Below are 13163 nucleotides of genomic sequence, written 5' to 3' on the forward strand. Positions count from 1 at the left end.
TAGAGATTCTTATGTGCAGGCCTAAGAACCTAAACTGGTTCTCTGCTTCCCATGGGGTAGCAAGGGAAAAACCAACTCCTAAGAATTGTCCTCTGACCTCTACACCTGCACAATAGCACTTACACTCTGGCACACATATATCTATGTGTACACAAGATAATTTTTTTTAAAAAAATATAATTTCTGTACTCTCCCAGAAGTAGGCAAGCGTGTGCTCTCCCTGAACTCAAACATGTCCACAGGAGAAATAGGAAGCATCTCTTAAAACTGCAACCGAGCTTTCCAGATGTCATACCGATGCTTTAGGCATCTGGCACATGGTCAGTATTAACAAGCATATGTGAGATCTTAACTTAGTTAGTAGACTTTTAAAGTTGTTTCATATTTGTAGCATGGAGTTTTTTAAACATTTTCACCATTGACCCATGCTTCATTTTTGTCAAGCATATATGTTGCTAGACCTCTTTTTGTAACAAATAAAAATAAGTTAAATGTTATTGTTGAGAATCAAGAAAGGAGTGTGGTAAAGAGAAGCTCAATAGTTAGAGCAGAAGACCCAAGTCAGTTCCCCCTACTCACTTCAGGTGGCTCACAGCCACCTGTAAGTCCAAACTCAGTTCAAGGGCAGCCCGGGCTATCACTGAGACCCTGTCTTCAAAGCGGGGAAAGGCAATGAGATGTCATTATTTTCAGACTATGTTCTTTCTCTTCTGTTTAAAGATAGGCCTTTCAGGCTAGCTGGCACTGTGGGTCTTGCAGTTAAGAGAGTGCTTAGCTGCATCTCTGCCAACAAAATGATGAGATAAAGTAGCTCTGGACACAAAACTGGTGCCATGGATTTCTCTACTTGGAAAAGCTCTCATCCACACTTTCAGTGGAACCTCCAAGTGTTTGTCTTCCTTCACTCACAGTGTATGGTCAGAGAAGATACTAGATTGCAAAGGTAGATCAGCTCTGAAAGAATATGGCTCTGTTTCTTTAAAAATAAATAATTTTTGTGCAAAGTAACTTAAGCTTACAGGGGGTGGAGACATATTTTCTCTACTTTAATAGTTTTCTTAAGTGAATACCCCCAGTTTAAAAAACACAAAGAGACCAAAGCGATCTATTTCACTTTGGTTTGGTTTGGTTTGGTTGTTTTTACCCATAAGAAGATAGTAATTTGTGTGCTCTAAGATCTCAGTTCCTGCCTGAACTGACTTATTTCTATGACTTAAAAAATTAAACACTTTCTAGATGTATTAACTATGTCAAGGGAAAAAGATACAGTTCCAGTTGAAATCATTTTCTCTTTGTTTTGGTTGGTTGGTTTGGTTGGTTGGTCGGTTGGTTGGTTGGTTAGTTGGTTGGTTGGTTGGTTAGTTGGTTGGTTGGTTGGTTTGGTTTGGTTGATTGGTTGGTTGGGTTGGTTGGTTGGTTGGCTGTGAAAAGAGTATGTATGAACACACAGTATTATGTAAACAGTTGGGTAGGAGTTAGAATCTTTCTTTCAAAACTCTGAGCCCAGGTGCCTGATACGTTCAGGGCTTTGAGGGATCCTTTTTGAGACCTACCTAGTGGCCCTGTTTCACAAGCTTGAATTCCTTGAGCTCTGCGTCCTGCAGTGAGGTTGGAGCCATGCACCTGGCATCCGAATACCCTGGTCTGAGAAAGCTGGGCGGAGCTGACAACAGGATGAGGTCAGATCCGAGCCCTGCACAGACCCACAAGGTCAGATGCAGCTAACTTCATTCTACACCAAAAAATTCACCTTTTATTTACTTATTTAGAAACAGTTGAAAGAGCTTTTAAAAGAAAACTTTGTCCATTCTGGTTTTCTTTCACCCCAGAATGCTTTCAATTTGCACTTCCTAGGTCAAGCTCATTTAACCACTTCACCCCAACCTGAATTTTGGAAAATACTGATTCTGAAGCATTTCACTTTGAAAACTGCTTCTCTTGCCCCAGGGGAGATCTTGATCTGAGACTAGCTGATCACCCTGGTCAGCCAACTGTTCTAGTTGTAATGTCTTGCCATGGACTTGCTAGAGGTTCTGGTCCCTGAAAGCAGATGGAGAAGAATGGCATCTCTTTCATGGTCTGAGGTTTTTCTTCCCAAGGTGATGCTGATAGCCCCAGCATCAGCCCCTTGATAGTTTTCTTCCCAAGGTGATGCAAAGATCTATGGAGAGTTTACACAACAGAAGATAATTTAATAGGCTCCAAAGAGCTGATTCAGTGTGACTACTAAAGGTTATGAAAGTGTTGCCTAGAAAAGGAGCAGGGGAGAATCCTTCTGTGGTTGCATGTTTGCCTATTTGAACAGTGTACAGCTAATTATCTTGATCATAAGCATGGTTCTTCAACTATTCTAAGGAATACCTATGAAAAAATTTTTTCTATTTATCTCAGGTTAAGCAAGAAGCTTCATTAAAGAGGCTTCATAAGAAGTTATATGTGGGATCTACACAGAACTTTATATTCTTTACCTAAATTGAATCCTTAGGAAAGGAAAAAGGAAACTTTTAAAATGCTAATGGGTGTGGCCGAGCCCCCAGGCTGAACACAGTAATAAATGATGCTGTACTACTGTAATTGATACTTTTATTACTAGATTGGAGTTGTAGGTTAATTTTTTATTTATATCCCTTTCAAGATATTAAAATGGATTAAACAGCTGCTACTTTATTAATATCCATTCACTGAGCATATGCTCAAAAGAGTCTATCTAATGTCCCTTAGCAGGGACATACTAATGTCCCTTTAGCAGGATAGAAAAAATAATAGAAACATTTCGCTTATAGATTTATATTTTATGACATATTCAGATAGATATTGTAATATTCTTGTGATTCATGTTTTAATAGAAGAATTCAGAAATGCAGCTAAGTCAAAGAAAAATACTCCCTTAATCCTGACTGCCATTCTCCCCCAAATTAACCACTGTTAATGGAATCTGTCTCTCATACTTTCTTATTATGTATAGAGGTAGAATATGCCTAGAAGTGTGTCCATTTGTTAAGTCAAATATAAAATTGATGGCTGATTGTCCAGCCACCTGCCACCAAAAAGCTAAAGATTGGGTTAATGGGAGGTGGGGAGGGGTGATGTATATGTGTCTGTGCAAGCATGTTAAGCATCTCTCTGTCTTGTGTTCATTCACAGCTGTGATTAGTGCCCATCCCATCCATTCCCTCGATAACCCTCACCATCATTTCCACTCCAGCAGCCTCGCTTCTCCAGCCCGCAGTCATCTCTACCACCCAAGCAGCCCATGGCCCATTGGCACATCCATGTCCCTTTCAGACAGGGCCAATTCCACAGGTGAGAGACGAGGCTCAAGCCCAGATGTGGACAGCATTCCAGGAGTTGGCAAGTGGAGATGGGGAAGGACTTGCCTGTTTACAAATTTTCAGTGTTACTTGTTTATCATAACATTTCTGTGATGGATTCAAATTTGTTTTTGTAAAACCGACTGCCTTTTTCCCAGAGTTTAAGTATTCAGTGCAAGGAGCCGTTTACTTCTCTTCTTCCAATAAAGCCTCACACCTTAACTTTGTCACTTTTTAACCCCTCCCCCCTTTTTAATTTTACAATTTGAAAGGGAAGCTTATTCAGAGTGGCTTATAGAAACCAGTTGTCACCTTTGTCTCAGTCACTGTAATGTTGGACAGTCACTTTAGGTCCAGGTTACTGCCCTGTGGACCAAAGTAAGAACAGCATCCAAAAGGCATCTGGGCCACCTAAAGAGGGGGGGGGGCATCTCTAAAAGATAGGAAAGTGGCATAGCAGTCTTCAGTGTGTCCTAAATGCTATGCCAGAAAAGCATGTCCTCATTTGGAAATCATGGTGTCATCAAACAGTTTTAAGGAGAAAAGCACAAAGATGAGACAGCAAAAAGAACAGTCTGTTGCTGCCCACTGACAAGTTCATTTAAATCTCCTAGTTTAAGCTGCAAGTCCTAGTATTTATTACTGGTAAAAACCAAGTGTTAGCAGTTCTGAGAAATGAGGAAAATTCTAGTGAGCTCCATTTTTTTTAAAAACCCTCTTAATTTTAATATTTAGACATTTGAGTCCCCACTGCTAACATCTCCTTGTCCTCAAGCTTTGATCAGTCGTTAGTACGCCCAGAATACCCAGTGCATGTCAGAGCTTTAAGGGCGGACTAAAAGGGTGCCTGATACCTCTTCGTGCTGCACACTGCCAACACTGTAACGTAGTTGGGATGGTGCTACTTGAACCCACCCCTAAATTTGCCCTTCCCACTATTTCCTCCCAAATTTAGGTTTCAGATCTGTATTTAGGAATAAATCATTATTCCAGCCAGCTACATGGGAACCAGAGTTTGTCTTACAGACATGAGCTCAGAACAGCGAGTGCCAGAATGCAACTTTTCAGTCCAGGCCTGCTCTTAGGAAGACAGTTTTGTGTCCAGCCACATTTACCATATTGAAGGCTAAGGGATCCATCACACAATCCTCACATAAGAAACTGTGTGAGTGTATGGAAAGTTCTGCTAGTCAGACTCCCAGGCCTCTTTTGTCCTGGACTGGGAGAGGCCTGACTGAGAGTTAGATGATCGGAAGTTCCCACTGAGCACTCATCCAAATAGTCTACTATTGTAGGTAGAGTTCTCTTCCGTGTATGCTGAGACGGAAAGTGAGGAAGGGGAGAGGTTACATTACTAACACAGTTCTTGCTTTGATGCCCAGAGAGGATACAGTGATAGATTCACTAGAGATCTATATGAAAAACAGAGGCAGTATCTAGAAGTAATCCAAGATCTCCTGCTTTGTATTTCCCCAAGTCTTTATATCATTCGAGCTTAGACTGCTATTTTCATAGCCTTGGGTATGGAGGCTGTGCAGAACTGGAGTCTGGCCAAGTAGTCTCTGCCCTAGGGGCATTTACCACTGCTTGCCATGAGAAGAGGACTTTCTGTTTGACCATTGTGAAGTTTATATGTTTTAAACAACTCTGAAAGGTAAGGGACTGGGCCCCTCATCAAAGCAGAAATTTTAGTCTGAGCCTAGTATTTTAGAGCTTAGCATACAAGGTTGAGGAACATCTTCCTTGGAGAATGCAGTGTTCTGGTGCCCTCTGGAGTATACGAGGCAAACCTAGTCTGTGGCAGTAACTAGCTAGGGCTATGACGTATGCAAGCAATCAAGCGGTCCTTGCTTACTGTCCTGCCATCTCTTGGTAAAACACAGTTGAGGCAGTTAGGCCTTTGTACAGAATTGATCGACCATATTGGCTATTATCTGGTGGCATGGTGAGGACTTAGACCTATTTCTCTCTCACAGCCTCTTTTTTCCCTTCCTAGGCAGCTTCTACCTGGGCCTGGATTGCACGTGGTCCCCAGCAGCTCCCTAGCCACCGTGATGGCTGGCTTGGGCAAGCTGAGAAGTGGCATCCCCAGCATGGCCTTTAGAGGAGGAGAGGTGTCTGATCCTGGAGAGATTGTTCTAGCCCTTAGGGTAGGGTAGGGTAGGGTAGGGTAGGGTAGGGGCAGCACGGACATTCATCCTCATCCCTGGGGCCCAGGGTCTTTTAAGTTCTGTCACTGAGAGCCCAGGGGAACAGATGGATTGCTTTTTCACAAAGGCAGGGAAGTAGGTTAGATTCCTGCAGATAATAAACCTTCAAACTACCTGTTGCAGTCTGTTGCCCAAGCTGTTCTCTGTGTCTCCTTTCTGGGTGAGATGGTGGTCTCTCCTGTTCATACTGTATGAAAAATCTTCCTCAGTCCCTGGCGTTGCTGCTTTTGCTTTGCAGGGGGAGACAAGCATCAGGTGCAGAAAGGCAGGAAATGCATAGTAGGGCTTCAGAACCTGAGCCTGGGAGTCAGTGCAGGGATTCAAACTCTGTTCTGTGGGGCCTCTCTGGGTGACCTGCTTGTTTACCCTCCCAGTGCTTCCTGAGTTACTCTGAGAATGTAAAATGCTTAGCGTAGAATCAGCACCCAGTAGTCTACAAAAAGAACCTCTCTGTTTTATAGGCACTATGTTCAGGCTCTTTATGTATATGTATGTATATATAATGAATTATGTGTGTCTCCATGTTTTATAGATGAAGAAATTAAAGACTCAGAGACCCAGTGACTTTGCCATCTAGTATTACCAAAGTAAAATACAGGACTAGCTAACTCTAGTGTGCTTTTCCTGCCCCAGGAGATGTATTTTTTGAGACTATTGCCTTGTTCTCCAGGCTAACCCTTCCCTGTGCCTCTGGATAAAAACAGCATTCATTTGACACAGTCTCCAGCTGTATACAGACCCATAGACTACTGTGAGGCTTTATTGTCGTGAGGTCAAAGCCATTCACATTAGTGATGGCTGTGCAGTACCTGAGTATTGGCCTCACCTGCACAAACCTTGCTGACAGAGCCAATTTCTGGTGGGTGTTGTCCAGCCTATTTTACCAGTCTTGGTTGTCTGTGAATAGTCAGTTTCTAAGACTACCAGTTAGTGAGTGAAATTTGAAAAATTGCATACACTAATCTTCAGAACCTTCATAAGAACTACATAATAAGTAGTTTAAATCTATGAACGTACAACTTCCTAAGTATGTAACTAGAAAAAAATTGAAACAGTTGGTTGAAACAAGAGTGTTTGGAGATTCTTAGATTAGTCCATCCATTCTTAGCCTTGGCCATCGCCCTGATCCGTGTGTCTCTGGACTAGCAGTGATCTCCTCGAATGTTTATTGAACAGGCTTAGGGAACCCCTAGAAGTAGCCACAACTGCATACTTTAATAGTAAAGAAATACTAACATTTAAGCTTTCCTGCCATAGAGTCTGTTCGAAATACCCCCAGCACGGACACCATGCCAGCATCCTCCTCTCAGACGTGCTGCACCGATCATCAGGATGCCGAAGGTGCTACTGGCTCCTCTTACTTGGCCAGCTCCCAAGAGGAAGACTCAGGCCAGAGTCTTCCCACAGCCCATGTCCGCCCTTCCCACCCCCTGAAGAGCTTCGCTGTGCCAGCAATCCCACCCCCGGGACCTCCTATCTATGATCCTGCACTGCCAAGCACACCATTACTGTCCCAGCAAGGTGAGTAAGGAGTGCAGCACTGCTGGAGGGACCTGGCTTCCGCTCAGCTTTGGGCTAGAGGTCTGTACCACCCTCCCTCACCAGCCTCTCTTCCTCTTTTCTTTTCTTCTTCCTTCTTTTCCCTTCTTCCTCTTCCTCCTACTTCTTCTCTCTCTTTATTTAGACTGAGTTTCTCTGGGTAGTCCTGTCTGTCTTAAAATTTACTCTATAGACTAGTCTGCTCCCGAGTGCTAGGATTAAATGTTGTGCCCCCCCCCCCTTTCCCTTTTTAAAGAACAAGCAAATATCCTCCAAGGTTTTCATAGGAACTTAGAGAAGCTCTGTATCATTGTCCCCTTTGTGGGAAAAACATACAAGCCACAGCCTAATGTAATGGTGAGCAGGGGCTGAATTTTTGAACTGTGTTCTCTATGTGCAATCCCTGGTATTAAAATCCAATGACATGGGTTTGGGCAACAGAGATGGTCCGTCTGGGCCCCTGGAATCACCTCACTCTACAAGAGATACTGGCTGGACAAGGGCCTGGGAGGCCGGGACTGAAAACCAGGAGTCTTAAGATAGCACACATTAGCTGCACTTCACAGCTCTGCAGTGGAATCTGACCATTGCTTAGTGTGGTTTGTTTCAGAGTAAGTCTATGGTTCTCAAATTCTTTTAGCCTCTCAATGCCCCTTCAGGGATCAGTGCTAGTCCAGAGACACACAGGTCAGGACCACTGCCAAGGCTTGGGATGGACAGGCTAATCTAAGACTCCCAAAACAGTCTGGTTTCTGCATGTGGAGTATGTCAGAATTTATCATATTAGTAATTAATAAAAAAAAGTTTTTAGAATTTAACTAATTCATCTTAATGATAAATAGCACATTTTTTGGTGAACTGTTCTCATTCATTGTCTTACCTTGTGTCTGATTTGACAGAAGACAGCTGGATTCTCCTATCTGCTCCTGCATTCAGTCTACTGTAATAGGTTGTTTTTGTTGTTAAAAATCTGCCCTCACAGATATGTACTTGGCAAATGGCAGTGTACTTTCATAACCTTTTAGATACTTAGGAACTTCCTTTTTTGGAAAAGGCAGCTTCTGTATTGCCCACACTGGTCTGGAATTCTCAGTCCTTCTGTCTCAGTGTTGAGATTTCTGATATATGCCACCAAGCCTAGTCTGGGTATTCTTTTTTGATTCAATAGAAAAATTCAACAACTTGTAGCTTCTGTTTTTATTATTATTATTATTATTATTAGTTGTAGCTTCTTAAAGATCAGTTTATAATATGGAATCTCTCTATCCATGGACTCTGCACACTCTGGTCTACTAGGCTGCATTAATCTAGCCTGTGCTTTGTATGTGTAACACTGAAACACACAGTGGACATTTGGAAGATATTAGTTCACTAACTTAAAAAAGCCCTCCAAATATTCACACATTCACTATATATAAGAAGCTTTCACAGTCAGATAAAAGAAACAACTTTTTCAAAATGATAATGTTCACCAAAAACTATAATTTTAGCATTGGCAGTATCTGTCATATTTTCCTTGAGTTCATAGCTCATTCTTTCCATTTCTAGAAAATATCTGAATGACCCATATGTCAATCACCTTTGAATTAAAAGTTCTGTTATTAAATGGTAGAACCCCAGCTGGCAAGTGAGTCTATCACAGCCCCCTTCATGAAGATGGTTTTGTGTGTAGTATATAGCAGAAACATTTGCATTTTGTCTCATACATGTAATTGAGAGTTAAGATTTAATAAAACAGTTTCTTATTGCTTCATTAAGGGTAATATGCTGGCTTGTTAAAGTACAAAAGTATGACCCTAGTTAAGTTCAACACTTAACTGCCACTGCCTTCACTGTTAAGGCTCTTACCAGTTTTGCCCATGTTACTCTGCACCCTCAATACAAATAAAACACAGCAAAAAGGCGTGTGTTACATTAAGTGTCATAATGAATGAGTGTTTACTCCCTGGTATTTTCAGTAGTCTGTGGCTCACCATACTTTGAGAACCATTGGGAGAATATACTAGTTTTCTAAAGGCGGTGGAATGTTTCTCTGGCCTCTTGGATGCCCTGTTGCCTTCCTCCTTCCATCGTGCTCCCATAACTTTTCAGAGCAGATCCCTGTCTGGGCCTGTATGCATCCCTCACAGTGAAACGGCATTCACCCCAGGTGGACTACTGAGGTCCAGGGCATCAACCTTAGCCACATCCTAACAATGCCCTTTGCCCCTCAGCTCTGAACCATCACATCCACTCAGTGAAAACAGCCTCCATCGGGACTTTAGGAAGGAGCCGGCCTCCTATGCCCGTGGTTGTTCCGAGTGCCCCTGAAGTACAGGAGACCACCAGGATGCTGGAAGACTCTGAAAGTGTAAGTTCATGGGCCCTCAGCTTAGCCAGGACGTCCTAAGGGAGCTGCTTGCATGCTGTTACCTGATTGCACTTTTGCCATCATAGATATAAAGCAGATTTAATCACTCATCTAGCAGGTATCCTTGGAGCGTCTCCATATCCTGTGGGAATGTGCTGTGGGTTTGGTTGGATATCAGACCTACTCTGATAAGTCTTAAAGTGCTTTATCATCCCATCAAAGTTAGTTATGCACATCCTTCCTCTCATTTCTGTCCCTTCTACTTGATGCCTTCTTCCTGCTATGAATATACACGTTCGTTTACCCCTGAGCTCCATTCTGTGCCTTCTCGGAGGAGGATGCTGGAAGAGAAAGTGCCTAAGATTGTTTTCAAATCCCAATAAACGTCTGCATTTCCAGATATGGAGTTCTCTAAAGAGAAAGCTTAGACCCAGCGATGCAGGGTACACATACTATATTGCCCTGACAGAGAGCTAGAAGAGGAAGCTTGTGAGGTCATTGTGAACTGAGGAGTGTGTGTAGCTTGGGAGAAAGGCATTGTGTATTGTAGAGAACATCCTGCTGCCTCTGACTTTCGAAGCCAGCCTGGTTTCCCTAGGCCAGCTTCCCAGGGCAGTTTGGCCAGGCTACTTGGCACACTGGGATATCCTTTCTGGACAGCTCTTCACATCATTCCCAGTAATGGTGTTCTTCCTTCTGTAGAGCTATGAACCAGATGAGCTGACCAAAGAGATGGCCCACCTGGAAGGACTAATGAAGGACCTAAATGCCATCACGACAGCTTGATGATCTTCGCCTGGACATAACTCCACATCCGAGTCTACAAGTCTTGGAACTTAACCTTGAAATCAAGGAATTGTACAGAGTTCAAGAGGACAGCACTTGAGAGCAGGAGCCAGCGCACCAGCCAGTGCCTCCATGTGGGGCTGGCTCTAGGCACAGCCACCTGCCTTCCTCTGGTCAGCCTGGATTACACTTATGTTGAGGCAGCTTCCCTTTGCCTGCTGATAGCCTGCAGGACTGGGCACTATGGGCCAAAATTTTGTGTCCAGGGAAGAGGCAAGAAGTACGACCTGCCTTTTGCTTTGTGGTCAGTGGCTGTGTCTTCGTGCTGCAACTGCATCACTTTTATGGAGTGTAGACATTGGCATTTATGTACAATTTTGTGTCCTATTTCATTTTACCTTAAAACACTATCAGAAGCCAAGGGAGTCCGTGATATTCTCTGCAAGCAGTTGACACTTAACTGCTGGTTCCAGTTGCTTACGGAAAGTCACGGACAGTGAGGTTGTTTGACCCCATTGACAGGCATTGGCTTGTTGTGGGTTTCATTTTTATTTTTAATTCTGAGACATTGCATCCTCTGCCAGCTGTTAATCCATCACTTTGAGGGGAGGACATGTTGCATTGCTGTTTGTAAGCTTTTTTATTATTTTTTTATTATAATTATTAAAGGCCTGACTTTCTCCTCTCATCACTGTGAGACTACAGATCTATTTGAATGAAATGTAACATTGAAAAGACTTGTTTGTTGCTTTCTGTGCAGATTCAGTATTGGGGTGGGATTGGGGATTGGGAATAGGAAATGGAGGGGCTGCTGAGGCCCTGTGAATGTTTCTGTCAGTGTACTTTGTTCCAGAAGCCTGAAGAGAATGGAATCAGCATCATCGGTGTCCTTCCCTGGCATGTCCATCTTCGCGTCACTGCATAGCAACTGGAGTTTTGTTTGGATCTGGTTATAACTTCTCGTCCAGTGGGTGGTTTTGATGATTTAGCTACCCTGGTATCTTGGTCATTTCCTTTGGAGTGTCCACCCTGAGGTCCCTAGTGATGTATGTTTAATTGCTTGAGAAATGGCATGTAGAACCAGAGCCTGCCTCTGCTCTGAGAAGCTAGAAAGCACAGGGTGGAGACTCCCTTTGCGTTGCTATTATTGGTTCTCTTTGGAAGGTTAAAAGCTAAGGCAGAAGCTTGGTCTCCTAGTCCAAGTAGGACGCCTGCTTCTCTGGGCGCCAGTCCGCAGCCAGGCAGCTCTCCTGTCCGCATTGCAGAGGCTCTCCTGAAAAACATCAACCAGGGTGAGGGGAGATGGGGTGCGCCCACCAGGCTTCCCCATGTGTTTCTGGGCGTAATTCTACAAGGAGCAGAGGACAGAGATAGTGGAGAGGGTCAGCGGAAGCAGGTGCCTTCATCTATGCCAGCAGCTCAGCCAAACCCCAGTTAGAATGAGGCAGCAGGATATTCCGCACACAGAAGACTTTGCAGAGTGTTAAAGAGGTAAGCTGAGGTGTGTATTGGGTTGTTTTTAATGTTACTGTATAACCAAAAGTTAAGACTAACCCTCAGGCATCATCTCCTCCGACAGATCCCTGGAAGACAGTATAGAAAGTAAATCCGACTTGGGCTCCTTAGCCAATGAGACCACTCAGACCACCAGTGGCTATCCTAGCCTGCCTGTCCTTGAACATGGCTTATTTTGCCCTTTTTAGATTTTACCCTTGTTACTTTCAACAAGATGAACTCTTTGTATGATTGTGGGTGGGGATTTGAAAAATGCAATGGTCTAACTCCTGTTGCTCTTCTAGCTGGTCACATGATGGCACCAGGCAGGGTTCTGGGACAACCAGAGTGATTTGACTGTCCTACAAAAAATTGCATTCTGGCCTCCTGGAGGCTAGATTCCTCAGAAACTGTCTAGCCTTTGCCCACAGAGCATGCTAGGTATTTAGAGCATTCCTTCCCATGAACCCCAGCACTTCTGTTACCTCAGGGCCTTGGTACCTGGATACTGCCACAGAATTTTGATGGGATGGGGAGGGGTGTATTTTTAAATAAAGTAACTTAAAAGTTGGGGAATTTTTTTAAATTCAGAAAATGCAAAGCTATTCTGTATTTACACCGTTTCGCAATTTAATATGTCTTATATTTTCCTGTGATCCTGGAAACTAAACCATTGTGTGTCTTGTCATGTCCTGGTTGGGCTTGTGGCTCAGCAGCTTCCTTCAGGAGGGTGTAGAACAATGTGTTTGTTGCCTTGCTGCCTGCTTGAGGGTCTGAAGGACTGCTGGGACTGGGTTCTGTACACACTTGTTTGGCCTTTTCTGTAGTTGATGCTGTAAAACTCTATGGCTTTTTAAAAACAATTTCATGTTTTTATTTAGTATTGGAAGTCCAATACACTTTTTTAATCCAATCAAACTGGTCTGGTCAAAAAGTTCTTTCCCTTAAAAGTTTGGGGGCTCCTATTTCCAGCTTCCAATGATTTCTCTGTGGCTCTCACTGGTATAAAGGCAGGAGTTACAATGGCAATCTGGGCGGAGGTCACAGGTAATAAAAGAAGTGTCTGACTGCCAGCCCCCAAAATGTGTCTTCTTCCTGTCCCTTTCCCACTGTTGCTGCTAGGGGGAGGGGGATGGTGAGGAAGCCGAGGACTAGCAGGCGGCACCCAGCACAAAGCCACCGTGAGTTGCACATGAGTTGCACAGCATCACGCTGAGTTGGCTCTCCCCTGCTGGAGAGGCTGAGTTCCACTGTTAAGATCTTTTAATTTTCCATGCCTGGAATAGTGATGACCTCAGCAGCCACAGGCCCCCAGCCTTCTGTTAGTCTGTGACAGAGCTAGGGCTAGATCAAGAGTGCAGTGTCCATCCATCCTTGTGTCTATCTGCTCTGCTGCCGGCCTGTATCTGGATAGAGCCCACCATCCCTGTTAGTGGTGCTAGATTGGCCTCAAGATAGTCCGAGACCCCAAAA

At 43.7% G+C, this 13163-nt stretch overlaps 1 protein-coding gene across 7 annotated transcripts in view; it reads left to right on the forward strand.

Moving 5' to 3' along the window:
- Neo1 (neogenin 1) overlaps positions 1-12693 on the forward strand; it is a 167758-nt gene extending 155065 nt beyond the window's left edge. For 2 of the 7 annotated variants that reach the window (XM_052188167.1, XM_052188169.1), the window contains exons 25-28: positions 3145-3303; positions 6779-7042; positions 9274-9410; positions 10113-12691. In XM_052188167.1, the coding sequence (XP_052044127.1) occupies positions 3145-3303; positions 6779-7042; positions 9274-9410; positions 10113-10196 (644 nt within the window). In that variant the 3' untranslated portion in view covers positions 10197-12691. Of the gene's footprint in view, positions 1-3144; positions 3304-6778; positions 7043-9273; positions 9411-10112 lie in introns of all 7 variants that reach the window. The other 5 variants (XM_052188168.1, XM_052188170.1, XM_052188172.1 and 2 more) reach the window with 3 other exon arrangements.
- Positions 12694-13163: the final 470 nt, after the last annotated feature.

This window comes from Apodemus sylvaticus, chromosome 7 (assembly GCF_947179515.1).
Source record: "Apodemus sylvaticus chromosome 7, mApoSyl1.1, whole genome shotgun sequence".
In the NCBI taxonomy this organism is placed as follows: domain Eukaryota; kingdom Metazoa; phylum Chordata; class Mammalia; order Rodentia; family Muridae; genus Apodemus; species Apodemus sylvaticus.